This window comes from Sorghum bicolor, chromosome 5 (assembly GCF_000003195.3).
Source record: "Sorghum bicolor cultivar BTx623 chromosome 5, Sorghum_bicolor_NCBIv3, whole genome shotgun sequence".
Classification (NCBI taxonomy): Eukaryota; Viridiplantae; Streptophyta; class Magnoliopsida; order Poales; family Poaceae; genus Sorghum; species Sorghum bicolor.
In genome coordinates, this window is record NC_012874.2 from 66438159 (window position 1) to 66465199 (window position 27041).

Here is a 27041-nt window from a genome sequence, read left to right on the forward strand (position 1 = left end):
CTGACTGTAAATAAAGCTACAAACAACACCGAAAATTTCACAGAGTACATACTCCTACACAGGAACCAATGGGCTACTACATGACGACAGTCTTATTAGAAGTAATGTGGCAACGACAGGGGGAGCACATCATCAGACATTCTGACCTGAGATATACAGATTACATGCTGTGGTACGGATTACCAAGCCGTACACAGGATCCTGTGGTATGGATTGCCAAGCTGTAACTCTTGTTGTCTCATCTCCCTCCGGCAATTGAGTTGCCTCTAGAGACGAGACGACTAATCATTCCTGGTGGAACGAGTGTATATGAAAACTGTCAGAGTGTAGTATATGGAAACTGTCAAGAAAATGGTGTCGACCACAAGCAGAATTTCAAGCAACAGAGTAGTAGTGATTACCATGTCTTGTAGAGCTAAGCCTGGACTAACTGGATCAACTTTCAGCTTCAGTAATCTCACATTGAACCACTGCCGTAGCCTCCTCACCAACTGGTTGAGCATCATCTTCAGCTCCAGCATTGGTACTGCTTGAAGTCCCAATTGTAATCTCTGTGACTTCATCGTCAGCTTCTTGAACATCATCTTGTTCAATGCCATTGATGAAAAGGTCGATCGGGTTGCGATGCTCGGCAACTTGTTTAGTCACTGCCTCCACTGTCATCTTGATGCTGGGGCTGTTGATGTATTTTTCGTTGTAGCAGAGGGCGACCTCTGTCAGCCTTCTGAGGTTGCTGATACCTGAAGGAACACAGATCTGGCTCGCTGGGGTCGAACAGAACTTCAGTTGGAGGTATGTCAGCTTCCACATAGCTCCTTTGCTAAAACTGAGCCATGGTATTGGGCAGTACACCAAGAATCTCTGAAGCTCACTGAATCCTCCACTTTCAATCACTATGGCTTGTCCAGGGATGAAGTCCAAGCCTAGTATTAGGCATTGCAATACGGACAATTCTCCAAGTATCTTCAGGTCATCCGTCGTTGTTTGCTTGTTAGAGACGGTGATTTGCACGAAAGATAACCAGAGCCCTTGGATCCATGGTGGAACACTTGCGAATCTTCCGGCTGTCACCTTGAACATCTTAAGCTCCCGAGGTGCACGAGACTTTTCAAGGGAGCCCAGGAACTCCATGGAGCAGCCGAGTCCACAGTGAATGGTCAGGGACTCGAGCCGTTCCAACTTTTTGATGCATGACAGTAACGCTTCACAGTAGTCTCTGTCAGTGGACTGGTGAAAGGACCATGTAACTGCAAGCACGGTCAACCTTCGTAGATCACCGAGAGCCATGACGAAGCTTGCAGGGTGGCTGGTCAGATCAACAGTAGCTAGTGTCTCTAGCATGCTGAGACGCCGCACATTGTTTGGCACCCTTGCTGCCTTTTCGATGGAATGAATCACTCCTTCGCCACCAACGAGAAGATGAGATATATTCCATCGGCCCACAATTTGCTTTGGCAGCTGTCTTATCCGTGTGCCTCTTAGGTCTAGGTGCCTCAAAAAAATTAGCTCGAACACTTCAAGTGGGAGCTCTGTTATCTGTGTGTAACTTACATCCAATGCCTCCAGACTCCGCAGCTCCTTGATCTCGTATGGGAGCTTGTGGACTTGAGTATTCCTGACGCTCAAATAGCACAAAAAGAACATTTTGCTTGTGCATACCTGCAGTAGGTCCTCATCCTTGAGATTTTCCCAGCCTTCAAGATCCAGAACCACCAAATTGACAAACTTGTCCACTGGGATTCTGCAGACTGTCCCAGAAACAGCTAGTGAACGAGTCTGGGACAAATCCATAGTTTCAAGCAGGGATGGGAGCAGGGGATCTGGATGGTGCAGGGCTAACCTCCGTGGCATCCTGCTGCTAGTTTGGTTGCCACACTCTGTTGTTGTTGCTGCTGCTGCTGATGCTGATGCGGCCAGTAAGTTGAGCGTAGTAGTGGTGAAAACGAAACCCATCTCTGCAGATTTGGAGGCCAGGAATTGGTGCATAAAATGATTGATTTGCCACTGGCAGGCCTCGGCTTCATCTTGCTTGTGCTTGCAGTTTGACGCTACACAGGTGATGACATTCCTATCCACTAGCCGGGAGAAGAACAGCTCTGCTTTTAACATAGCATTACTAAAACCCAGGGAAAGAGGAACACATTCAGTAAAGCCCCATGTCAAGATGAGACGATCCTTTTCAAATTTGTACCCATAAGGAAACATGCTCATGTACAATAATGGTAATCTCGAGTCATCATCATTAGGGAAGTCACTAAAAGCAGAGGACAGTGCTTGTTCTAACCGTTCAGGCAGCCGCGGGACTTGTTCCTCGTAATGCGTTGCAAATCCTTGATGCTCATCTTTTGGTTGGTGCAGCTGCTGCAGTCCTTGTTCCTTCAGCCAGTCTGCCATACCAATTATAAACAATGGTATACCATCACATCTCCTCAATATTTCATCACAATGTAGCTTGATATTATTTGGCACGCAACCATCCACTGAACCCACGGCTTTTGCTAGAAGCAGCCTTTCTGAATCCGTTTCACTTAGAGGTTTCATCTCATGCACGAGGCCATAATAAGAATCGGAGCAACATGCCCATGCTGTGCGTGTACTGCGTGTTGTAATCAATATTCGGCTACCACGATTATTATTAGGAAATGCGCCCTTGATTTCTTCCCAGTCTGATGCTTTCCATATATCATCGATAATGACAAAGTACCTGCGCAGCCAGGAGCATTATGAGAAAAGAGATGAGCAAATTAAACATATATATACATATTTTCAGATTAAAGAATACTGTAATCACGCCAAATTAAAGCTAGTAATTAAGTTGTTATTATCCATACCTCTTATCTCGCAAGCATTCTGAAACAAGACAGACTAGGACCTCCATTGTCTTGGCATCTGACGGGTAAGATGACAGTGCTGTTGCTGCTGCTGGTGAAACTTGCGAGAGGATATCTCGAAGAAGACGAATGTTTCTATCACTAGTCCCCCGTGACGCTTGAGCCATAACATTGCATTGGAAATGGTAGCGTCCTCCACTGCTAGTTTCGTGCCTGATGAGTCGATTGAGGAGCTCAACAGCAAGAGTTGTCTTGCCAATCCCCACAGGTCCAACGATAGACATGACTCTCGTGTTCATGTCCATCTTCCCCTGATGTGCGGCGAGCCACCTGAAGATCTTCTTCGCCGGGCGATTGATGCCGACAAGAGGAAGGAGGGCACCTGCCTCGTCCAGTTGGGATGTAATAAGCCCAAGGCCAGAGCTCGTAGTGTGGAGAAGATGCCAATGCCTGGATCGATGTTCGATGAAATAGTAAAGCATTATGGTGTCAAGAGGAAGCCAATGTGAGTATGAGTTCCTACGACAATGGAGGAAGCACTGTGAAGCTCTTGGGAGCAGTGTGTGACGTGAGGGGTCGACTTCACTGAGGACGAGGACGAGGTCGACCCAATGGAGGAGAACAGGGAACAAATGGGACAAATAGGCTCCCAGCCATTGCTTGGTCTCGGCATCGTCCAAATGCTGCGGACTCAGCGTCTTCAAGAACGCCATGACGATGCTCAGCTCTGTCTCCATGAAGGCCACGCAGCGCCGTCCAGGGTCACTAGAGGAGACGACGACGCGATGAGGGCCAGCAGGCCCCAACAGGGAGATCCTCTCACGAAGCGCCTGCAGCTTGCTTAATGCCTCCTCGATCATGGCCGCCACCGCCGCCGCCCCGTCGTCGGAATAACCTTGATGCGCCGTGACATCTCTCGCCTGCTGCTGCTCCCCCTCGGAAGCTCCAGGCGCCATGTCGTCCATGCATGCGCACCCTGCGAGCTGAGCAGTTGAATGAATTGTTAAATAATGATCCAATATCAGGTGGCAGAATGTCGATCAAGGGTTTTAATGTAATTATATGAATTTCCCACTTACTTGATCAGTGATGGCCGGTTGATGGACGATTTCTGCTATTATATTCCGCCTTTAGCTAGAGTTTAATTTGGATGGTGATTGATGAACACGTCGCACAGCATCAAAGCTCTGCATGCTCTCGTTCCTACCTACATCATATCTACATGCAATGCAAGAGTAGTATATATAGATCGAAGCGAGGAAGCTAGAAATTCCGCATGTATGGAGCAAGCAAAGGGCCGTGATGAGGAGCGTGCTCCGTTTGATTCGGTTCCAAAACCTACGCGCACGCCACACGTACGGCCACCACCAAATCCAGTTCCTTTCTTACGTCTGTCTATATGCAGCAGGGACCACACACATGCATGCATGCACTCCTTTTTCGAGTACTAAAAATGTTCCCAACTTGGCTCCCTACATTATATATACTACTTAGTTCCCAAAAAATTTCAAGATTTTCCGTCGCATCGAATTTTTGGCCGCATGCATGGAGCATTAAATATAGATAAAAATAAAAACTAATTGCACAGTTTATCTGTAATTTGTGAGATGAATCTTTTGAGTCTATAGTTATTCTATGATTGGACAATGTTTGTCAAATAAAAACAAAAGTGCTACATTAGCCAAAAACTGATTTTTTTTGCGAACTAAACAAGGCCTTAGATGATGCCCGCATGTTGCTACAGAAATTTTATAACACTTTTAGCATGTAATATCATACAGTTATAAATATATGGTTTTGTGTTAGAAAACCATGTTATAATATGCTTGTGCAATCATGAAAAGTTACCTTCAAATGCATACTCCCTCTGTCCTAGAATAGAGTGTATTATGACATCTAAAATTTGTATTACAATATAATGTGTTCTATATAATAACTGTATTTCGATTTGGCAAGGTTTGTTAACCACGAAGCCATGATTTGAGGAGAAACTAAACAATTGAAATAATCTATAACCATATGCCATATTTGACTGTTCTCTTAAATTATCTTAAAATTTTTAGAACACAATGTATTATATGACAGAAGGAGTATGTTATAAATCATGGTTCCACCTAACCTAAGCTCTCCCTTGTACGGAGTAACTAATTAGTAAATTGGGATCAAAAGGCGTTATACAAAACTTAACTGTATTGTACAACCATAGTAATACTTTGGAATGAAAGAATGAAATAATCTTGTTTATTTGAACTTATCTGCCGAATGTGTCAGTCAATCAACAATGTTTTCTCGAACAAATTAATAAACATGCATGATTTTTCGGACAAGCGAACACGGAGTATGGTCCTAGAGAGACCACGTCTTGGGCAAGCCGAAAAGAATTCAAAAATTATTTGTTCAAAAAGATTTCAAAATTATTTCACCCACCCGAGGGCAAGCCGTGACTTCTTTTATTTCTTTCCCTTTGTACAACATGGTAATAGATTAAATTTCAATATTAAAGTTGAAAAGAAAAAAGAATAGAAAAAGAAAGTGAGAGAAAATGGTTGGGCAGCCAGCGGTCAGCCCTTCCTTCCGAGTTGGACACCGAGGCTTGTTTTGCTCATCCTCAACGTCCCGATCTAGAGCCGAAGAGGTCGAACTCCTCGAAAGGAGGCAGAGTGCAGGGCGGCATGCGGGGTCTACAGCGGCCAGTCGGCCACCACTGTTGCGACATGTCATATTCACATGGGCCAAGTTCCCTAGAAGAGCCCCAACTCAAGCTATTGAAGTGGCATATAAAATCCATCCTCATAGGGGGGTCGCCTGTAAATTTCTGCTTGCCTATATAATGCCATGATCATGACGGCAAGGGGCTCTCTCTCCACTCCCCCTATTTTTTCATACAACCCTAGCTGCCGCCTCACTCTCCCCCCTCATCTGTTGGAGCCTTCGATGGTAGACCTTCTCCGTAGAATCTCCACGCTAGACCATTGTTATGTAGCCTTCTCTGTGCAGCCTCCGTCATGGAGTCTTCTCCACGAAGCACTTATAGAGAACAATCATCAAACCTCCATCCGAGACTTTTGTTCCACGTCTTTGTCCTGGACCATCGTTGAGAAGCCTTCTCCGGTTGGACCTTCGTCGAGAAGCTTTCTCCAGCCAGGCCTTCGTCTCGGACCTTCATCGAGAAGCCTTTTTCAGCCTTCGTTGCTGGCCCCCTCTGATCCGGCCTTCGTCACCGGCCTCCTCCGACCAAGCCTTCGATGCCAACCTTCTCCAGCTCGGCCTTTGTCGCCGACCTTCGTCACCGGCCTCCTCTGATCGAGCCTTCGTCGCAAACCTCCTCCCATCGGACTTCTCTCGTCGGCCTTCTCTCGGAGACCTTCTCCCACCGACCTTCACCAAGACCTAGCTTCTTAAGCTAGCAATCCCCCAGGAGCCTCCATCTCTCAACCCTGTTCAGGACGTTTGTCCCAACAACCACACTTGACACTAGTCATCTCGCCGGGGCAGACCATGGGTGTGCTCCTCACCGCGTCCACCAGAGCCCATTGACGCCCGCCTTTGCTGTCGCTGTCGCAGACCATGGCTGTGCTCCTCACCGCGGCCGCCAGAGCATGTCCTCGCCTACCTTCGTCGTCGCCGTCGCGCCCACCAATACCATCGGCGCGTTCGACAACACCACCGCCATCGGGCATCGAGTATGCGCGGCGGCATTCCGAAACCTCCCCGCCCTAGCACTCCCGCTGTACAATGATAGGGAATAGGTGTAAGAGATAAGAGATATAGATAGGTCTTAAACTTAAAGCTTTTGAAACTTAGGACCTGTATGGTTCCACTAGTCCTTGTATTAAAGTTTAGTCAAGGGACTAATGGTCATTAAAGCTAATGTACAAAGACCCCTTGTCTTTCTTATCTTCTTCTCATGTCTCTTCCTCTCTAACAGCACCGCGCCTTGCTGCCTCCATCCACACCTCTTCCACCTCTTCCTCTCCTCTGCACCGGCACACACTCGGCGGCCACCTAGCGTGCGCCCGGTCCTGCCTTGCTCCCGCACCCCTCGCCTACACTGGTGAGCACCACCGCCGGCCGGAATCCACCTCCTCTGCTCATGCGTTCAAGTGAGAGATAGAGAGAGCGCTGGACCTCAGGGATAAAAGGCAGTGTATTCTGCATGTTAAAGGAGAAGCTGACGTATAGGGCCCACATGATAGGGAGTGGATGGAGATAAGAAGCAGTGTGGTTGTTTGGTCCATATGGAAGATGTGTACACATATACGGTTTGATAGTGGGCCCAAGCATTCGGAAGATGTGGAAAATGGCAAAGGATCAGGTAGAAGAAGAATTATAATGACAAGTTTGACAATAGATGAATTGTAAATGGTAGATCTCTAAAGGTCAAGAGCTAGTTGTAATGACAGACATAAAAATACCTAGATTTTAATATACAGGGACATCCAATCCAAACAAACCTGGTCAAAATGTATTCAAAGCCGAATCCATTTAGACTGTGGATTTATCTTTTTTTTTTTGTAGACTATGGATTATATCGAAATCCAGTGGCGCATCTGGTAGGCAGGAACGTGCTCCACCCCGTTGATTCGTTACCCATGCCGCACGGCACGGCGTGTTCATCAAATTCCATTCGTGTACCTCCAATCCTCCATGGATTCTCTGGGTACTTTTATTCACATGCGTACCCTCGTGTTTCACGCAAAGCCACGCCATCCTCTTCTAATAACTAGTTATATTTGTGTTTCAAGCTTCTAGCATACGGTTATCAGAAAGATAAAGCACTACGTACATATTATAATTTTTGAATGAAACAGGACTACGTACATATTATTAGGAAACGAAACAAGCAGCAAACTTACATCTATTTGCTTCCATGGAGCAACCACAAAATTGAAGCTTATTATTGACCCCCGTTATATTATTAGCTGCATCAACGACGGGCATATATATCCGGCGAGTAGCTAATAAGAGTGAGACCCTTGGCCGGCCATGGATCTCGTCGTCGGCGCTTCCAATGACGCCGTGAAATCCCTCGTCAGCAAGCTCGGGAGCCTCCTAGCCCAGGAGTACACCCTCATCAGAGGCGTCAGCGACGACATCCAGTACATCAACGACGAGCTTGCCAGCATGCACGCCTTCCTCAACAGGCTTAAACAGGAGGCCAAGCACGACGAGCAGCGGCAGGACTGGATGAAGCAGGTCCGGGAGGTGGCCTACGACATCGAAGACTGCGTGGATAAAGTGCGCCACCGCCTCGGCCGTGAGCCCCGCGGGAGCGGCAGGGCTGGCCTCCCTCAAGCAGAAATGGTACCTGCTCACCACGCTGTACGCGCGCCACTGCATCGCCACCGAGATCGGCAACCTCAAGGCCCGGGCACAGCACGTCAGCGAGCGGCGCACCAGGTACGGGGTGGAGAACCTGACAAAACTGGAAAGGGGCTCAGACGACGGAGCTATGGATGCTGCTGCTCCAATCGACCGCCCAGCGCCGCCTCCTCGGCTGATCGGCATTGTGGATCCTGTGGGCATTGAGGATGCCAAGGAGGAGCTGAAAGAATGGTTCGTGCAGGCAAATAAGCAGAGGAGCAATCATCAGCCAAGCTTCATCCAGGCCATGAACACCAAGGAGGAGTTCAACTTCAAGCCATTGTCGTCGTCCATGGACGCCAAACAGCACAGCAACAATGATGAGCTGAGATTCCTTGCCATTGTTGGGTTTGGTGGCCTTGGCAAGACTACTCTTGCCATGGCCTTGTACCGCACGTTCGGCGACGAGTTTGATTGCAGGGCATTGGTTTTGGCGTCACAGAAGTTCCATCTCCCGACTGTTCTCAGAAGCCTTATCAAACAATTCCATGACCAGCAGGATGGGGCTTCCAAGAATGACGTCAACGGGATCGAGGAATTCAAAGAAGAAGAACTCAAAAACCTCCTCGCCCAACAGCTAAAAGATAAGAGGTTCATCTCTCTCTCTCTCTCTCCATCTCTCTCTCTCTCCTTTTCTTTTCTTTTTTCCAAACACAACACTACTATTATTGGTATACTTTATTTACGATCTCGATATATATATTTGTGGTAGATCATTTACCAAATATTTCTATCCATATTATAGTTAAAATCCATTTGGATCGCACATCTGTGTGATTCTGTGTATCTTTGATATGTGGTTAGATGCTAACCTTAGCCGAAGTTATATCAACTTCTTGTTGTAGCTCTTGTGTCATAACGTCGTCAACATATATTTTAGCTTTTACATTTAACTTTTATTAGATTAGACACTAGTACAATTTATCTATCTATATTTAAAGTGAAACATCTATTCCTTATTATATAATTTGCTTGAAAATCTCCTTAGTATTTTATTTAAAAATGGAATGCGCTTTTAAATTTTAATTTTATTAGACACTACAATTTATTTATCTATATTTCAAGTGAAACATCTATTCCTTATTTGAACATCTATCAACATCCTAGAATGCGCTTTTAGTTTCTACAATGCCATACACAATTGTTCTCGTGGTCTAGATCGAGGTTGAATTTCGGAAATAAAAAAATATTGCTCATACACATACTCCCTCGGTATAGGATTTCAATGTCGTTTTGGAAAAGATTTAGGTCAAACATTAGAAATATAAATCATCAATAACTTTTAAATTGTTGAGTTTACAAATGTGAAAATTATATAAATAGATTTGTCTTGAAAAATACTTTCATAAAAATATACATATACCATTTTTTCTAAATAATTTTATAAAAATAAGAGGTCAAATTTATATTTTGGTGACTGTGTTGTTGTCCTAAACGACATCTAAATCCTATACGGAGGGAGTATGTATAGTTCGTCTATAGGTGAACACACAGCCCGCATGTTTACTTAGTTAAATTAAAAAACATATAGTAATAGTGTTATTAGTATTTAGTAATATTTACAGTTATTTATTATCTTGTAGTAATATGTTTGTATTTAAAAGAATATTTTAGTTTATTTTAATAATGAAGGGAATGAGTTGAGTGATTTATTCGATGCAGAAGCGGGTAGTTTGGATGTAAATGTAAAATAATGTTATCTTGCATAGTGATTTAGGTGGCTCATTAATATGCACATTTAGGTTTACCCTAGATTATTATCTTTTATAGTAATATCTTAGGTAGGTAATTTAAATTCATATATGTGGACAGCCACCATATGGTCCAAACTGTTGTATATATGAGTTAAATCATCTACATGTTATTACATCTATTTTATCAAAATTAGTTGCATTAAGAGGTTGGAAGTTAGTGAGATGACATGCCTATTAGTGGGAGATGATGTGGATAGTTAGTGAAAAATGATATGGATGACTTGCATGTGAAGATAGAACTTATAGTAGGGATTAACTTTTTTATAGATGTATAAATATAAATATATACATATATAGATTATGCTAAGTCATATATAACTTGTTTTAAACATCCATTTCAATACCCAACATTGTTTTCTGAGCACTAAATGATTTTAAATAAAAAAGTAGTCAACAACAATGTCACTTTTAGAGTACAACAATTTTGGTTTAGATAGTTTCTCTATCTAAGGTCATTTGATTTTTTCTTAAAAAGTTGAACTTGAAATTATGAAAACTTAAAACATAATTTTTACACCTTAGATAATTTTGAACAAAAAAGTTATCAACTACAAAGTTATTGATCTCGTCGATACTTAATTTTGATATAAAGTTTATCTTCATCCAATTTGATTTAAAAATGTTATAATTTTACTATCCTAGACCTATTTTTAGAGGCAGGCCCAATTGTCAACTACATCTAAAAATCAATTTCCATCCATCTCTAGGAATACCACCATTTCTAGAGGTTGCTGGTAAGCCGAACCACCTCTAAAAATAGCATTTTTAGACGCGATTTGGTTTGCTAGCCACCTCTAAAAACAAAAGGTATTCTAGAGGCGGCTAGAAAACCTAATTACTTGTAGAAATATCAATTTCTAGAGATGGGTCACTCAGAACCAGTTTTAGAGACAGATTTTGATAGAGCTGCCTCTACCTAAAAATGGATAAGCTGCTAAAAATTGTTTGTGTAATAGTGAACTAAGCATGTTAACCTTTCAGAGTTCTTATTACTTTGTTCTAGATAAGCATATTTTGTAAAAGTATACTCATGCCATATTAATCACTTGGAGTATTAATTTAGTTCTACATAATGCTTGTAACAGGTACCATATATTGGTAGATGACATATGGTCTGTATCAGCATGGGAAAGCATTAGGGATACTTTACCAAAAAGCAAGAAGGGAAATAGCATAGTGGTGACAACTAGGTTCAAATCTGTAGCTGAAGCGTGTCGCCGTCAACGAGGTCTTGTCCATGAGCTCAAGCCTCTTAGTGATAAAAACTCCTACAAACTGTTCCGTCAGATTATCTCGAGTGCTCCTAAAGTTCCCACTGAAGATGCAAGAGCTCTTCTGAAGAAATGTGGAGGTTTGCCTTTGGCCATAATTTTAGTAGCTGGGCTTGTGGCTAGTAAATTGAGGTCAGCATTAGACATCACCCAAATAGAAGACCACCATCTGGCTCTTGTGGACAAGGATGTAGGTGAAGAGTTGGAGAAGGATAAGGCCCAAGCGGGCAATGATATGAGTAAACGGTTGGAGAAAATTTTGGAACAAGTGGGAAAGGATTTAGGCGAAGACTTGGAGAAAAATCTCTCCACAGAAGGAGTGACACACATAGTGAACCACTGCTATAACCAATTGCCTGCTGACCTTAAGACTTGCTTATTGTACCTAAGCATGTTTCCCAAGGGTTGTTTGATCAGTAGAAAGAGTCTAATCAGAAGATGGATTGCCGAAGGATTCATCACTGAAAAACATGGGAAGACAGTTGAGGAAGTTGCTGAGGACTGCTTTAATGAACTCATCAGCAGGAACCTAATCCGAGCAGTGAACAGCAGCAATAATGGCAAGGTGAAGAGCTGCCAAGTTCATGATATGGTTCTTGAATATATTGTGGTCAAGTCAAGTGATGAGAATTTCATCACTGTTGTTGGTGGCCACTGGCATACACCATTTCCATCGTATAAGGTGCGACGACTGTCTGTCCAAAAGAGTGATCGGCAAGAGAAACAAACAGTGGAGAGGATGAAGCTATCTCATGTCCGATCTCTGACAGCATTGGGGAGTTTCAAAACTCTTCATTCAACTCTGTCCAAGTTTCAGATACTGCAGGTGCTGGATCTTGAAAGTTGCAAGGATTTATCCTCGACGAATCAGCTTGAGAAAATATGTGATATGCATCAGCTGAAGTACCTAAGCCTGCGAAGGACAGACATCGGCAAGATCCCAAAGGAGATAGGTAGTCTGGAATATCTTCAGGTACTTGACATAAGGGATACAAATATCGTGCAGTTGCCTCCATCAGTTGGGAAGCTACAAAATATGACACATCTACTTGCTGGCAGCAAGAGCAAGCGGGTTGGGTTGACATTAACTGAAGAGATCACTAAGATGATGGCTCTACAGACACTATCTGGGGTTGAAATCTGTGGAAGCTCTCCTAATGCATCTAGGGGTGGGTCTACTGATCAGGAAGCTGAAAAGCCGGAGGCACCAGTTATGAGTGTCAGCACCAAGAAGCAAACAGATGGTTATTGTTGGCACTGGCAAGGCAAGAATCGTTTCAGATGCAAGGCTGCTAGTACAGGCTTGGCCAAGGGATTGCGTGCCCTGGAGAACCTCACGAACCTGAAGAAGCTCACTGTTTACAGGCTTCGAAACTTCACCAAAGAGGATAACATTCTACTTTTGTCAGCCATTGAGCATCTTAGCAGCTGCTCCATCAAGTTTCTTGATATTGATGATGATTTCACTGGCTTCCTCGACATCTCGCTCAGTGCTTCACATGCCCCTCCGGAGCACCTGCACAGCCTTGGGCTCTCGGGCAAGTTGTCCCAACTGCCTGGCTGGATCAGCCGTCTGCACAACCTTGAGAAGCTAACGCTGTCCTTAACTTCACTCACGGCAAGTGCCTTGCTGGTTCTCAGTGAGCTGCCTGAGCTGTTCGCTCTCATTTTTACCCTGAACTCTACAAAGAAGAAAACAAGTGCTCTCCAGATTATGCGTCGGAATGCAGTGGAGTCTGGAGGAGAAATCTTTGTGCTAGCAGGAGGATTTGAAAAGCTTAAGCTGCTACGCTTCGTGACACCAGTGCTACCACCTCTGAGCTTTCTGGAAGGAGCAATGCCAAACCTGGAGAGTCTTGAGCTGAAGTTTATAATGGCGGAGGGTGTGTATGGCATGGAAAACCTTGTGAGTCTCCGACAGGTGCTCCTGACAGTCAGCAGTCAGGCGCCAGAAGTTGCCAAGGTGAAGGTTTCTCAGATCAAGACATTGGCAAGCATGCATCCGAAGCATCCCAGCGTGGTCGTCGATGAGTACAAGGAGCTATAAGAGAAAAAGACACATTTCAATTGAAACCCAAGTGAGCTCGTCATGATTATTGCTTATATATATATAGTCTACTTTTGTGTATCAGCACAAGTTGTTCGTCCTCCTATGTATGTGTGTAGTTTTCTAAAATGTGCAATATGGTTTGTTCATTGTTAACTTGTTCATTCTTTATCATTCCCAGGCATGTGTGGTCGTGTAAGTGTTCTGCTTAGTTTATTCCCTTGTTTCATTAAAGGAATGTGCACTGCACATTCATGTAAGATGTTATGTTGTAAACTTACTCCACTATGGATGATTTTATTTGTTTTATAAACACGATTATATTTACAGGCCGAGTTTTGATGCTCACTGTACAATGCTGGCAAGTTGGTGTATGACATGGAAAACTCCACATTACATGAAGTTCAAGCGACTTCAATGATATGTGACACAGATGTTGATGAATTTATTGTGTGCCCTTTAATTCTGTACACTTCCGCCGAGAAACTATCAAGTTTGAACTATGCATTTCATAATCAACTCCATGTATGTTGCAACTCGTCTTTCTTCCTCCGTAAACTTTTTTACGCCACCCGTCACGCAACGTGCCGAGCATGTGACGCGGGCCGGCCCATGCGCTCACGCCCGATGGCGCCCGTGTCGGAGAGAAAGAAAGAGGATAACTAGGGTTCCGGCCAGGACCTTGCTGGTGTTAGGTTTTTGAGGTAAGGATATCTTCTCATTGGCAGCCTTAGAAGGGGGTTCGAGAGGCGGCAGGGTGGTGGGGGCTACCGGAATGGCGAGATATGAAAGTTGGGCAGGGCTAGTGGGGGGGCGTCGCGGCGGAGCTCGTCGGAAACCTGCCCTATGATTTGGGAGGGCTAGGTCGAGGAGTGTGGGACATGAGGTGGGTGGCGCGGTGAGGCGATGGGAGCCGCCGTGGGGGGGCGAGGATGACATCGGCGGAGGCGTCGCGGCAGAGATTAGGGGAGGGTGGGGTCGAGGGGTAGCGGCGGGAGGAGGGTGGCGTCTTTCTCCTCAAACGTTGTTAGGCTTGTCCTTTCTGTCCCTTCCCGGCAATGCCAACTGCCAACAATCTCCAGGAAGAGGATGGGAGATGACGCTCACCTTTTCTATGGGTTGTGGCCTCCAGCGCATAGGTTAGCGATGGTTGTGAGGAGCCCGTCAGGGAAGAGGACATACATGCAGCGAGTTAGCAACTCATATATTGACAACAAAATATGATTAAAGAGTCATGATTCGATTGAGAGAATTAAATAAAATAAAAAATCATAATAATTCTCAAACTACACGAAAACAAGCAAAAACCGGTGAAGGCCAGTTTGGCTATTAATGGGCCTCCAACAGGCAAAACTGGTACATGCCAATTTCTTCAGTCTGCCCGGTTTACACAGTCCAAGTCCAATTTGACTCTAATTCAATAGGCATCTGACAAATTGCCTAGGAAACTTTGTAGATCTTGTTTGCAAAAGTTTTCCTACTAAGATAAAACCATTCTCCCTCTAGACTTATAGAGGATCACAGCTGATTGAGGTAACCCTACATAATAGATAAAAAAAACTTTCTGCCAACCTCTTCTCCTACCTTTAGCTCTTCCAAACCCCTGCTGTCAAGCACCTCAAAGATTTGTTAGCATTCTACGTGGTCTTGCTGACCCTAAGCTTTTTTTTTTTTGAAGTTAACCCCATTGTGCTCCTCCCTGATGAGTCTTACTGTGTTTGTGGACTTTCTGGGCGACGAACAAGCATTGAATATGCATAGCTTTCCTGCTAGTCGTCATTCACTCATTCCTATTTTTTACCACACTCTTGTTGCGTGTCTAGCCTGTGTGCAGCCTCAGATATAGCCTAGATGGTTGAACGGACCATGACGCCTAAAGGGGGGGGAAGGGGGTGAATTAGTCAACTTAAACTAATTCTAAACTTAGTCTCTAATTGTCTTTACCAAAATAAATGCAGGATATGTAATCCATTTAGGTTTTACTAAGTGTTGCCAACTCTACCACCAAATAGTTTTGCACCTTAGGTTCCCGTCCTAAGACTGAACTAGCATTCTAGACAAGCAATGTAAAAGCACACACAAGGGTAAAACTAAATGCACACACAAGGGTACAATAAAATGCATAAGAATAAGTATAGTGATTTTTCTGGAGGTATCGAGAAGTTTGTTCTTCCCATTGGTCTTTATTGGAGCCCCTCGCAAGGATGTCAACACAACCACCTAAAGAAGACACGTGTGCACCTTCCCACAGTCAGCGGTTGTAGCTAGGCACACACGTGCATGCCCTATGGCCAGTGACCTGCCCACACGGTTGGTGGCCTCCCAATGTCTAGCGGCCCACGCGTCCCGCGGTGAAAAAGAATTGGGAGGAATATAGGTGGAAGGGGAACAAGGAGTAGACAGAGAGCTGGTGCGGCGGCCTATGTTGCCTGCCGTCACCGGCCAAGGCGGCGGTAGCGGCCAACCGAGCATATGGAGGTGGGGAAAGTTGTCGTCGCCTCCCCCGTGTCCCTGTCGTTACCTCTGCGAAATTTGAGGAAGTAGATCCACACGACCTCTCTACCATCAACAACCTAACCCTATTAAACTTAAGCTAGGAGAGAGTATATATACATTGGTCGTTAATCTCATGGCTCCCCTCCTCCTTTGGTGCCACAATGGATGTTGGAGGTGAGCAGAGGGATCCGGAAAAAATCGACGCCGGAAACAAATTAAAGTCACACTTGATTCGCCCTGTGCTTGTTACTGTAGCACAAGGGATACAAGAGTCGAGAGGCACGTGCCACACCAAACACACCAATATATATTCACTAGCAAATACTGCCTCCGTCCCAAAAAGAGTGACGTTTTTGACTTTGAGATATCGTGTTTGACGGTTCGTCTTATTCAAAAATTTTATGTAAAATACAAAATAAATTAATCATGAGCAAAGTATCTCTAATGATAAAATAAGTCTTAACAAAATATATAATATTTATATAAAAATTTTGAATAAGACGAATGGTCAAATAAGATGTCTGAAATTCTAAAACGACACTCTTTTTGGGACGGAGGGAGTACGCACGTGCGTTGCAACGGGAGAATATCTATTTATATTTATCTTTTTTATAAAATTTAAAGTCCATAATTTATTTTATTGATAACCATGACATCTATGGTATGAGATAGTTAATATTTACAATATTTATGTAGCTTGGAGACATATTTATTTAATAATAAAAATAGTATTATATTAAAACATGAGAAGTTTGATGCTAGCTTTTTTTTATTTAGATTAGGATTTCTATAAAATATGATATATCAGTTAAATGTATGTAGATTATAAACACATGGGCTTATGAAGTGTCATATATAACAACACATCGTGCAAAGGTAGTGGAAGCATCTTTTTTATATTTTTATATATTTAAATTGATGCTCAATTATTTAGCAAGCATAAATTTAGGTAAATTAGTAAATCAGTGAGATATGCAGGAATGGTGCTAAAACTTTTACCACAAATCAAGCATCACATTAAATAGGCTACCATAAAATTTTTATAATAATTGGAGCAAGATAACTATAATTTCAATTTTACACTAAAAAGCATAGGCAAGCATCTCCAGAAAAAAAATATACTAAAATTTATGATATTTTGTCTTTACTACATGGATCTACTTATGTGGAGCTGAACAAATTTTGTTTTGTAATTTTTAAATTTTTCTATGAATTTCTACGCATTTATTAATTTTCAGCCGATATAAAGAATAAAAGAAAAGTAAATTAATAGGACAAACACTTTGCACCTATTTTTTATTTACTGTATGGATCTACATATGTGGAGCTGAACAAAATTTGTTTGTAATTTTTAGATTTTCTATGAATTACTACGTATTTATTAATTTTCAGCCAAATTAAAGAATAAAAGAAAAGAAAATTAATAGAATATAGGAGATTTTGCATTGGAAACCTTGAAAAAAAATTATTTTTTTTTTGCTTTTCTACAAGCGGACGGCCGAGGGCAGCGATTCCGAGATAGAAAACGTAAAAGAAGATTTTGTATTGGGAATCCTAAAAAATATTATATTTTTTTTTTCTCTCCTACAAGGACAGAGAGACCGATTCCGGGCTAGATGGGGCATTAGTAGGTATAGATGTGTCCTTTGTGCAGCTGGACCGGATCCCAGATGTCTCTGTTTTGTTCAGCCCAAACGTTTGATGGGCCGACGGCGAAAGGTCCAGAAATGTAAACGACGAAGTAAAGGAGGCACAACCACTCAAAAAAAAGTAAGGCCTTGTTTAGTTCCTCATGTATTTTGCAAAAAATCCAAAAACCCAAAACCTTGAGCAGCCCACTAAAATTCTAACATCAAAAAATTTTGATTTTGGTGTTTACTTCCAAAAAAATTTGTAAAATTTTTCAGATTCTCTGTCACATCAAATCTTGCGGCACATGTATAAAGCATTAAATATAGATAAAAAATAACTAATTGCATAGTTTATATGTAATTTGCGAGACGAATCTTTTGAGCCTAATTATTGTATTATTGGACAATATTTGTCAAATACAAACGAAAATGCTATAGTGTCCATTTTGTAAAAAAAAATGAAACTAAACAAGACCAATGTCCCTATTTAATTTTGCAAAAAGTTTAGGACCAAAATAATTTGGGCATGTTTAGGCCAGTCTCAATGCATAGTTTCATGGCACAGTTACCAAAACTATAAACTAGGTAACCGAGACACAAGAGTTTCATGAGGATGAATCTCCTCTCTCATCTGATGAAACTCCTTCATTTAATGACCCTGCCAAGTCAGCAATTTTGCTTATGTGACACCCTATTTAATGTGCATGACACTTCTATGAAACATGCATTGAGACTGGCCTTACTTCCATTTTGCCCAAAATATTTTGGAACTAAACAAGGCCTAAAAAGGCACAAACCTAAGCCATGCTTCCCGTATATTCCAACAATATCCTCATTCAAGGGCGGCAGCGGATTGGTCGCGCATGCAGCTCGGTCCTCGACTCAGGTAACGAAGCAGAAACATCGATTCACCAACCGACGCACCTCCTCCTACGACGAACGTAGTAACTGCCAACCCCTGATGACTGATCATGAGCGAGAAACTCGATCGATCTCTCACCATAAAAACCGAGGTCCCGACGCCCCGTTTGCCAATCTAGCTACTCGGTAAAATCTATTGCGTTCAGTATGCCCAACTCTTCAGCTCCTTCCACCGGCGATGGCAGCAGCAAAACCACCATTATTTGTCGCCGAGACGGTGACTGGCTCACACGTGCTGGAGGTCAAAGGATACTCCGTAAGCAAGGTCCAGCTGGGCGTCGGCAAGAGCATCGATTCCGGTGTTTTCAGCGTCGCCGGTCACAGGTGGATCCTTCAATACTACCCAGATGGCTTCAACGAGGAGAGCGCCAATCACATCTCTATCTTTGTACAGATAGAAAATCCTGTCGCTAAGGCCGAAGTGAAAGCAAGATTTTGCTTCAGTTTACTCAACCATGCCGGAGAGCCGGTGTCCAGGTACACTCTTACGAGCAAAACACGCATTTTCTCGTCCACCAATGTATCGTGGGGCTACCGTACATTCATAGAGAGGAAGGAGTTGGAGTCGTCCTATCTCCGGAACGATAGCTTCCAGATCAAATGTGACCTCACCGTCTTCAAGGACGTCGTCCGCAAGGAGACTACTCTAGCGGCGGCACCGGCGGCCCCGCCGCCTGACCTGCAGCGACATCTTGGCAACCTCCTTGCAAGCAAGGTGGGAGGGGACGTGGAGTTCGAGGTCGACGGCGAGCTATTCACGGCACACCGGTACGTGCTGGCCGCACGGTCGTCCGTGTTTATGGCGACTACAGGAAAACTGGGCTTTGCCGACTGCTAAAATCCTTTGCCACCTCGGCAAAGATTTTCTTTGCCGACCGCTTTAAAAAGCAGTCGGCAAAGGATTCTTTGCCGACTGCCAAACAATCCTGGCAGGTGGCAAAGAAAGGCAGTCGGCAAAGACGTCCTTTGCCGACTGCCTGGCAGGTGGCAAAGAAAGACAGTCGGCAAAGGTGGCTGCCTGGCAGGTGGCAAAGAAAAGCTGGTGGCAAAGGTGGCGGCCAGTTGACGGCCTCCATCTCCGTCCCCTTTGCCACCTGCCAAGCCGTTAGGCAGTCGGCAAAGACAAAATTTTTTATTTTTGAAATTTGAATTTAGGTTTTAGACATTCGATGTCGTCACTTGCTCCAAACTTCCTCAAACTTTTTTCATAGCCTCCACATGCAATAAGAGTGAACCTTATAAACTTTCGTGATTTTGTGACCCTTTTTGCTATATTTTGTAAATAAATTTTTTTAATTGTATTTTCCACCACAGAATCCTACTTTGAACTGCAGGTGCATCAAATAATGGAACTTAGCCATTCGAAAAATGATATTCATGTTGGAGAGTCTATTTTAAGGTCGTTTCCCAAAACTCACCCAAAATTTTGATGTCTTTATCCACGGGACATGACCATCCACGTGTGTTAGAGGTGATTTTTAATTATATAAAATTCAAACAAAGTCAGAAAATTACGAAACTTGACGAGGTGTCATGTTATCACATGTGGAAGCTATAAAAAAAATTTGAGAAAGTTTGGAGCAAGTTGTAGTATCAGATAAACAAAACCCAGACATTTCCAATATGATCTCATGTGATCACATGAGCAAGTGTTTGGGTTTTATACATCTAACATCATAACTTGCTCCAATTTTTTTTCAAATATTTATCATTGGCTCCTCATGTCATAACATGACACCTCAACAAGTTTCGTAATTTTCTGATTTCGTTTGAGTTTTATATAATTAAAAGTCACTTCTACCACACTTGGATGATCATGTTCCGTGGACAAGGACTTCAAATATTTAGGTCAATTTTTGGGATATGGTCTAACAATATATTATTTAACATGAATATTATTTTTCAAATGGCTAAGTTTTACTATTTCATGCACCTACAGTTCAAAGTAGAATTATGTAGCGGCAAAATCAATTTAAAGAAATTAATTAATGAAATATAGCAAAAAAAGTCAAAAAATCACAAAACTTTTTGAGGTTTAATGTTATCACATGTGGACCCTATAGAAAAAATTTGAGAAAGTTTGGAGCAAGTTGCAGTATCAGATGAATAAAAACCACACATTTCCAATATGATCACATGTGATTACATGCGCAAGTATTTGTGTTTTGTACATCTGACGTCACAACTTGCTCCAAATTTTTTCAAATATTTATCATAGGCTCCTCATGTGATAACATGACACCTCAACAAGTTTCGTAATTTTCTGATTTCGATTGAGTTTTATATAATTAAAAGTCACTTGTACCGCACTTGGATGATCATGTTCTGTGGACAAGGACTTTAAAATTTCGGGTCAGTTTTTGGATATGGTCTAAAAATACATTATTCGACATGAATATCATTTTTCGAATGCCTAGGTTTCATTAATTTATGCACCTGCAGTTCAAAGTTAAATTATATAGTGGACAATTCAATTAAACAAAATAAATTAACGAAATATAGCCAAAAAGGTAAGAAAATCACGAAACTTTTTTAGGTGTCATTTTATCACATCTAGAGCCTATAATAAAAATTTTAAAAATTTTTAAGCAAGTTGAGGCTGCAAATAAATTGAAAAAAAAGCTTTGCCGACTGTTCTAATTCTAGACCGTCGGCAAAGGATTTTTTTAATTAAAATATATCGTGCCTTTGCCGACTGCCTTGGCCAGTAGCAGTCGGCAAAGGACTTTAACCTAAAAGCCCAGCCCATCTGTGCCAAGCTTATCTTGTAAAAAAAAAGCCAACCTGCCCCTCCTCACGCACGCAGCACTCCCGCACGCATCGCCTCCTCCCGTGCACGCAGCGCCGCCGCCGCACTCCCGCCGTCAGCCGCGCCCCGCCGTCGACCTGCCTCCCCTGCACCCTGCGCCCTGCGCCCGCACCCGCGCCTCCTCCCCTGCACCCGCGCCCCCGCCGTCGACCGCCCGGCCGCCCCGGCGCCCCGACCGCTCCGATCCGGCCGCTCCGGCGCCCCTCGACCGCCTCGGCCGGCATGAAGTTCGATCCGACGGACCAGGAGCTGCTGGAGCACCTGGATGGGAAGGCGAGCCCGGACGCCCGGAAGCTGCACCCGCTCATCGACGAGTTCATCCCCACCATCGAGGGCGAGAACGGCATCTGCTACACGCATCCGGAGAGGCTTCCTGGTGAGTAGAGCTAGCTAGACTGCTAGACACGCCAACATAAACTGCTGCTGCCTGCCCCTACGTACGCACGAAATCATTCCTTCTTATGCGTGTATAATTCAGATTGTTTTTTCTTTAAGTTATCTATTCAGATTTAGACCAGTCGACGAAGATAGATCCGTCAAGGAAGAACCTTGATAAGCTAGCTTATAATATAGACTAATTCTTATTTTAAAAAATTCAAACAATCCTTATTTTGGTGTTAGAAAAAAGATAACATTCTGTACTGTTTTAGTCGTTTTCAATTGGGTGGTCTTGCTTAATCAACAAGGCTAGTCTTAGAAATTTAGTGTGTTGCATTGTCTGCACACTCACATCATATATGTAAAACTACGTACATGTTTTACATATAAGTATGCATGATTTTTTCACTGCATATTTTCTGTGACTTGCATATTTTCTGGGAAGTTTTTTTAGATTATGTGTCCGTCATTTGACTAGTAGTATAATAAAATAGGTGAATTTACTGGGATTATGTCATTGTGTTCTCCCTGCTCGACTGCTTCCATTTGGAAAACATGAATTACCTGATGCTTGTATCTCACCAGGATTATGAGGGCTTCAAAGACGATGAGCTGGAGGTACTTGAAAGAAGAAGTGGATGGGGTTCTCTGTACACGAGTGATCCTCAAGTTCTTTGCATGGACTCGAGTGATCCACAAAATCCTCCTGGTTATATTGGCCGGCAAAGTTGTGAGCCGCTCACCACACAGCAGTTTTTTCACTGCGCCAGAATTGGCAACAGCTGCTAGATGGCAAGAAGACATACCTCCGCCCGCCAAAGAACAACTGTGTTGCCAAGGACAATTATGCCAGCTGCCTCTTTGTAACCCCAGAACCTCTTCAGAAGGCAATACAATGTCAGGTATAAATATTGTAGCCTCATAAGCTACTTAACTGAATTTACTTGTTTGTTCCTTAATCATGAATTGTTTCTCCTTCATAGTGAAGTTTCTTTTTCATGCTCAATGAAATGGTCTGGCATCTGAAATTTTATACCATCATCAACTATCATTAAGTATCCAGAAGTTTTGCCATTGTTCTCTATTGAAACATCTGTGTTCTGTGATGCCCTGACCGTACCCTGTTCATTGTGTTTGTAGATAAGATTTGCTAATCAATGGAAATAAATATGTGATGATGATTTGCACTAAACATTTCCTGGACTGTTTTCAGATTCCTTGAGTGCGTCCTAAGTCTTGGCTTAGATATTCCAGTCATGATTTCTTAAATATATTAAAAATAAAGCTGGTGCATCTCTTGGTCAGGCTGGATGTTTCTGTTCCATTATCGAGAAAATGTTACCCATAAAATAGATTTGGTCTTTCACACTAAAACAATTCTTGTTTTTGTAATTTGGTGTCCTGGAAAAAAATTGTAAATATTGCCATGAACAGATACAGTGTGCCCCTGCAGTATTTGTACAATGAAAATATCGTGAAAGTCAACCAGAAAGTTAAGTATGTCTTAAACAATGTTGAATACTTGGTTACCAGAGACTTCATGGGTTCATAATCTTTACTGCAAGCACTAGCTAGCTTGCAAGTCTTTTTACGCAAAGACATATTGCCGTGAATCTTATAGTATTTTTTGTAAAAAAAAGAAAGTAAACTCGTGTTCCCCATGCCTTGCCTCAGCAAAACTTATCTGGATCATCTTAAGTGAATCTTATGAATCAATTATTATGCCTATGTGATGCTAACTCTCTTACAACCATAGGTGCCAGTGCCACTATCTGATCTGATTTTGTTCGTGCAGCCGCTGAAAATCCTACATTTTGTTAATAAATTCATATGTTGTTTCTCTCGGTCATTGAATGTTCACATGGACAAATGTGTCCGCCGTTGTGATTATTTATTTGCCATGCACAATTGTTTCATGCATCTGTTATAGTTTTATTTATATTTATGTTACTGTGGTGTGCTGTTTCAATACCTATTTTACACGCACAATGTAATGGTTTATGTGCTGTTTCAATACCTATTTTACACGCACAATGTAATGGTTTATTGAAATCTGCACCTTAATTTTGCTGTGGTCTTAAATTCATGTTGCTTTGCATAATTTAGGTATGCAGATACAGGTACCTAGTTATCTACCATCCACCTTCCTCATGGTCATCTTCTTAACAGGTGTAATGAGCAGTCTTTTATCTTGAGAACTTTAATCCCTGCGGCTTGCGAAGTGAGCCTCTGACCATCAGCTTGTTCTCCAGATTGATGAAGGAAGGGGTCACAACGGGATACCTCTCTGTCTGTGCCTTGATAAGCACACCAATATAGTGTTGATTTTGTCAAGAAGTTCTAGAAAAACTGTAAGTTCACTTTATAAACTCCACTGCTACTCAGTCCTAAAAAAAGAATAACTTTGAAGCATTTAGCTGTTAATAAGTGTTTTGCCAGCAATTGATTTGTCATTTAGTTTATTAAATAGTATTGAAACATTTAGTGAGTGTGTGTCAGATTTATTTGATTTTCGACAAAAGGACAGAACATCTAAGAATTCTTAGAAATTTAGTTCTTTTCATGTAGTGAATTTTTAAATATTGAATTGTCGCTGTCTGAACTTTCTTCACACCAACAACATAGATTCATGGCTATGAGAAATTATTTTTCTATACCTTGCAAGAGGTAAAGAAACACATAAGAGTCTCTTTGTTGTCTACTTATGAAGTCTTGATGAATGGTTGGGTAAATACTACATATGTTTTACCTTTTCTTTTGCGGTTATATTTCATTTTTTCAGAATTTGCTGGCATGCTTTCTTATGTGCCCTTCTTTTTTATGAAAAAAATCTAGGTGAAATGGAATTGGGAGCAACTATGCCATATTAGATATCTGCAGCAGTAGAACTGGGATTGGGAGCAACTATGCCATATTAAATATCTGCATCAGTAGAGAAGATGGTGCTTGATGTTTGAAGCTCTAATACCAAGGGTAGAGAGGACCTACTAACTGGTGCATCTTGAGTCATTGGACATCCAGAAAAAGCACCATCTAATTGAAGCTCTAAAGGCACCTTACAGTGGAGTTTGAAGACATAAAGCCATCTTGTTGTTTAGGACTTGCAATATCTTATTGGGGCTTTCTGTTTCAGGATTGTAGAGCTAGCATGTGTGACTAGGTGATGTTTGCTATTTGAAATTGTTTAAACTGCTTTTTGTATGAATTATGAATATTTTCCCAATCTATGCTTCATTACTAAAAGATATTAGTTCATTGGTTCTTTAATTTGCATTCATAGATGATGCCGTAGCGTTAGCACGGGCACTATACTAGTGTGATTTGATTGCTGTGATGCAAAACAGAAAAAAACAGACCAAAATTAATTTTAGTTATTCCAGCTTTGCCACCTGCCAAAAAAGACAGTCGGCAAAGAGCCCTTTGCCACCTGTCAAAAAAAAGCAGTCGGCAAAGAGCCCTTTGCCACCTGCCAAAAAAAGCAGTTGGCAAAGAATCTTTTGCCACCTGCCAAAAAATACAGTCGGCAAAGAGCCCTTTGCCACCTGCCAAAAAAAAGCAGTCGGTAAAGAAATTCTATTATAAAAAAAAAATAAGAAAAGCCTTTGCCGACTGCTTTTGGCAGTTGGCAAAGGGGATGCGCTCCGCCATCTCACGACGGCGTTCGTTTTCTTTGCCGACTGCCATATTGGCAGGTGGCAAAGGCTTTGCCGACTCTTTTCTCTTGGCAGGTGGCAAAGGTTTCTTTGCCGACGAATTCTTTGCCACATGTTCTTTGCCGACTGCCACGTGTAAAGCAGTCGGCAAAGTTTTTGCCACCTGTTTTAGGGCTTTTGCCGACTGTTTTTGGCAGTCGGCAAAGAACAGAATTTCAGTGGAACCAACGGCTGCGACGGATCACGGTCACCTACGACTACGCATCCACGACATGGAGGCCAGGGTGTTCAGGTGCATGCTCCACTTCATCTACACCGACTCGTACGTTGCCGGAAATCGACGCGCCGGACAAAGCAGTGATGGCTCAGCATCTTCTCGTGGCGGCGGACCGGTATGACCTGCAGAGGCTCAAGTTGATCTGCCAAGACATGCTGCGCAGCTCCATGGACGTCAGCATTGCAGCGACGACACTGGTCCTGGCAGAGCAGCATGGTTGCCAAGGGCTCAAGGCTGCCTGCTTTCAGTTCCTCAGGGCTCCTGGCAATCTCAAGGCAGCCATGGCGACTGATGATGGCTTCCAGCATCTCAGGAGCTGCTCGCAGTTGTTGCTCCTTGACCTGCTCGACTCGGAAAAAGCTGAAAAAGGTTGTTTTTCTTTTTTGCATGCATGTGCTCAAATCGAATTCTGTGTAATCCGCCAAAATCATGGAAGTTTGTATCCATATGTTCCAAATGAAGTCGTTGCATTATTTTCAGTTGTTCAATTGCTACATAGTATTCAGCTGTTAGATTTTACTGTGTAGTAGTTGCTAGCAGTGGCGGACCTAGGATTTTACTATAGGGTATGCCTAAAATTTTTTTATATATAATTCGCTAAACCATTTACAATTTGGTAAAACCATAATTAATTTGGTAAAACCACATAAATTAAATAACATGATAAGCCTTAAATTCAAAAATTAAGCTAGAAATGATGATAAATCTCGATATAAATTGTTATAATAAAATAGAAATAGTTCAAAATATAGCTTGAGACTTCTTTGATGGATTGATGCTAAATTGCTAGGCCTGTTCAACAACAAACTAACGATCACAAACTAAAATAATAAAAATTAAGAAATCACTCATATGTAAAAAAATAAAACTATGAGTCTATTACTATACGATGCTGATCCGAGTAAATAATTTTTTTACAAGATCAATACCTGCACGCCGCAGGCCGAACCGCCGAAGTGCCGATCAAAACAATGCCCGGCGTCGGCGTGGCAACGTGGCAAAGCGATCTGCCCGACGCGCCGTCGTCGCCGAACGAACGAACTGGCCGGCGCGTGACTGCCGTCGTCGACTGAACGAACGAACTGCCGAACCGGCCAACCCTCCATGGCGTCAGCGCGTGACTGGCCGGCGGCCGCGCCGGCAGATCAGCAGATGAGTCATGAGAGATGAGAAATTGAGAACACGAGTAGACGATGGGAACACGAGTAGACAATGACAAATGACTCCCGTCTCAACTTTTCTTGGTCCCCGTGTGCAGTTAATCTCAATCTGGCGCAATTAGTGGACTCTGCTGCATGTGCGCATGCAGGATCGCAGAAGCCGAACAGATGCGCCGCCAGCCGCTTGCTTCATGTTTCTTTTTTTCACATAAAAAATTTCTATTATTTGTGTATGACTGCTAGACCCAGGGTATGCCGTGGCCCACCCGGCATACCCTGTGGGTCCGCCCCTGCTCCAATCGTTATGCATTTGGACTTTGCATTTTACATAGCTGTGCATTTGGAGGGGGAAACTTGGCATATATGCCAAAGGAGTCCGGCTATGCAAATAGAGATCACGGGATTCTCGGTTCCACCTCGCGGGCTTTTTTATTCCCTTCGCGCAGTTT

At 42.8% G+C, this 27041-nt stretch overlaps 4 protein-coding genes and 1 pseudogene across 4 annotated transcripts; 4 read left to right on the plus strand and 1 right to left on the minus strand.

The window, feature by feature from the left end:
• On the minus strand, nucleotides 407-4037 carry LOC8066704 (disease resistance protein RPM1). Its single transcript, XM_002451050.2, has 3 exons — nucleotides 3911-4037; nucleotides 2832-3814; nucleotides 407-2704 (listed from the first exon to the last, which is right to left on the minus strand). Exons 2-3 carry the CDS (start codon nucleotides 3794-3796, stop codon nucleotides 436-438), a joined length of 3234 nt encoding a protein of 1077 aa, XP_002451095.2. The 5' UTR covers nucleotides 3797-3814; nucleotides 3911-4037; the 3' UTR covers nucleotides 407-435.
• Nucleotides 7766-13485, plus strand: LOC8074383 (annotated as a pseudogene).
• On the plus strand, nucleotides 18494-19153 carry LOC8066705 (BTB/POZ and MATH domain-containing protein 2). The gene has a single exon (XM_021462149.1). The coding sequence runs from the start codon at nucleotides 18494-18496 to the stop codon at nucleotides 19151-19153; it is 660 nt and encodes a 219-aa protein (XP_021317824.1).
• On the plus strand, nucleotides 19764-24769 carry LOC110436008. The gene is made up of 5 exons (XM_021462150.1): nucleotides 19764-19779; nucleotides 21075-21500; nucleotides 23609-23671; nucleotides 23755-23853; nucleotides 24338-24769. Exons 1-4 carry the CDS (start codon nucleotides 19764-19766, stop codon nucleotides 23757-23759), a joined length of 510 nt encoding a protein of 169 aa, XP_021317825.1. The 3' UTR covers nucleotides 23760-23853; nucleotides 24338-24769.
• Nucleotides 25102-25995, plus strand: LOC8066706 (BTB/POZ and MATH domain-containing protein 2). Its single transcript, XM_002449782.2, has one exon. The coding sequence runs from the start codon at nucleotides 25516-25518 to the stop codon at nucleotides 25957-25959; it is 444 nt and encodes a 147-aa protein (XP_002449827.1). The 5' UTR covers nucleotides 25102-25515; the 3' UTR covers nucleotides 25960-25995.

What these genes read in the sequence shown, in the direction of transcription:
- LOC8066704 (XM_002451050.2), bottom strand. Translation starts at nt 3,796, where the DNA reads ATGGACGACATGGCGCCTGGAGCTTCCGAGGGGGAGCAGCAGCAGGCG. An exon ending in GAATGCTTGCGAGATAAGAG is followed by an intron (nt 2,705 to 2,831) that starts GTATGGATAATA and finishes CTGGCTGCGCAG; the next exon opens with GTACTTTGTCATTATCGATG.
- LOC8066705 (XM_021462149.1), top strand. Translation starts at nt 18,494, where the DNA reads ATGGCAGCAGCAAAACCACCATTATTTGTCGCCGAGACGGTGACTGGC.
- LOC110436008 (XM_021462150.1), top strand. An exon ending in GCATCCGGAGAGGCTTCCTG is followed by an intron (nt 21,501 to 23,608) that starts GTGAGTAGAGCT and finishes TGCATAATTTAG; the next exon opens with GTATGCAGATACAGGTACCT.
- LOC8066706 (XM_002449782.2), top strand. Translation starts at nt 25,516, where the DNA reads ATGGCTCAGCATCTTCTCGTGGCGGCGGACCGGTATGACCTGCAGAGG.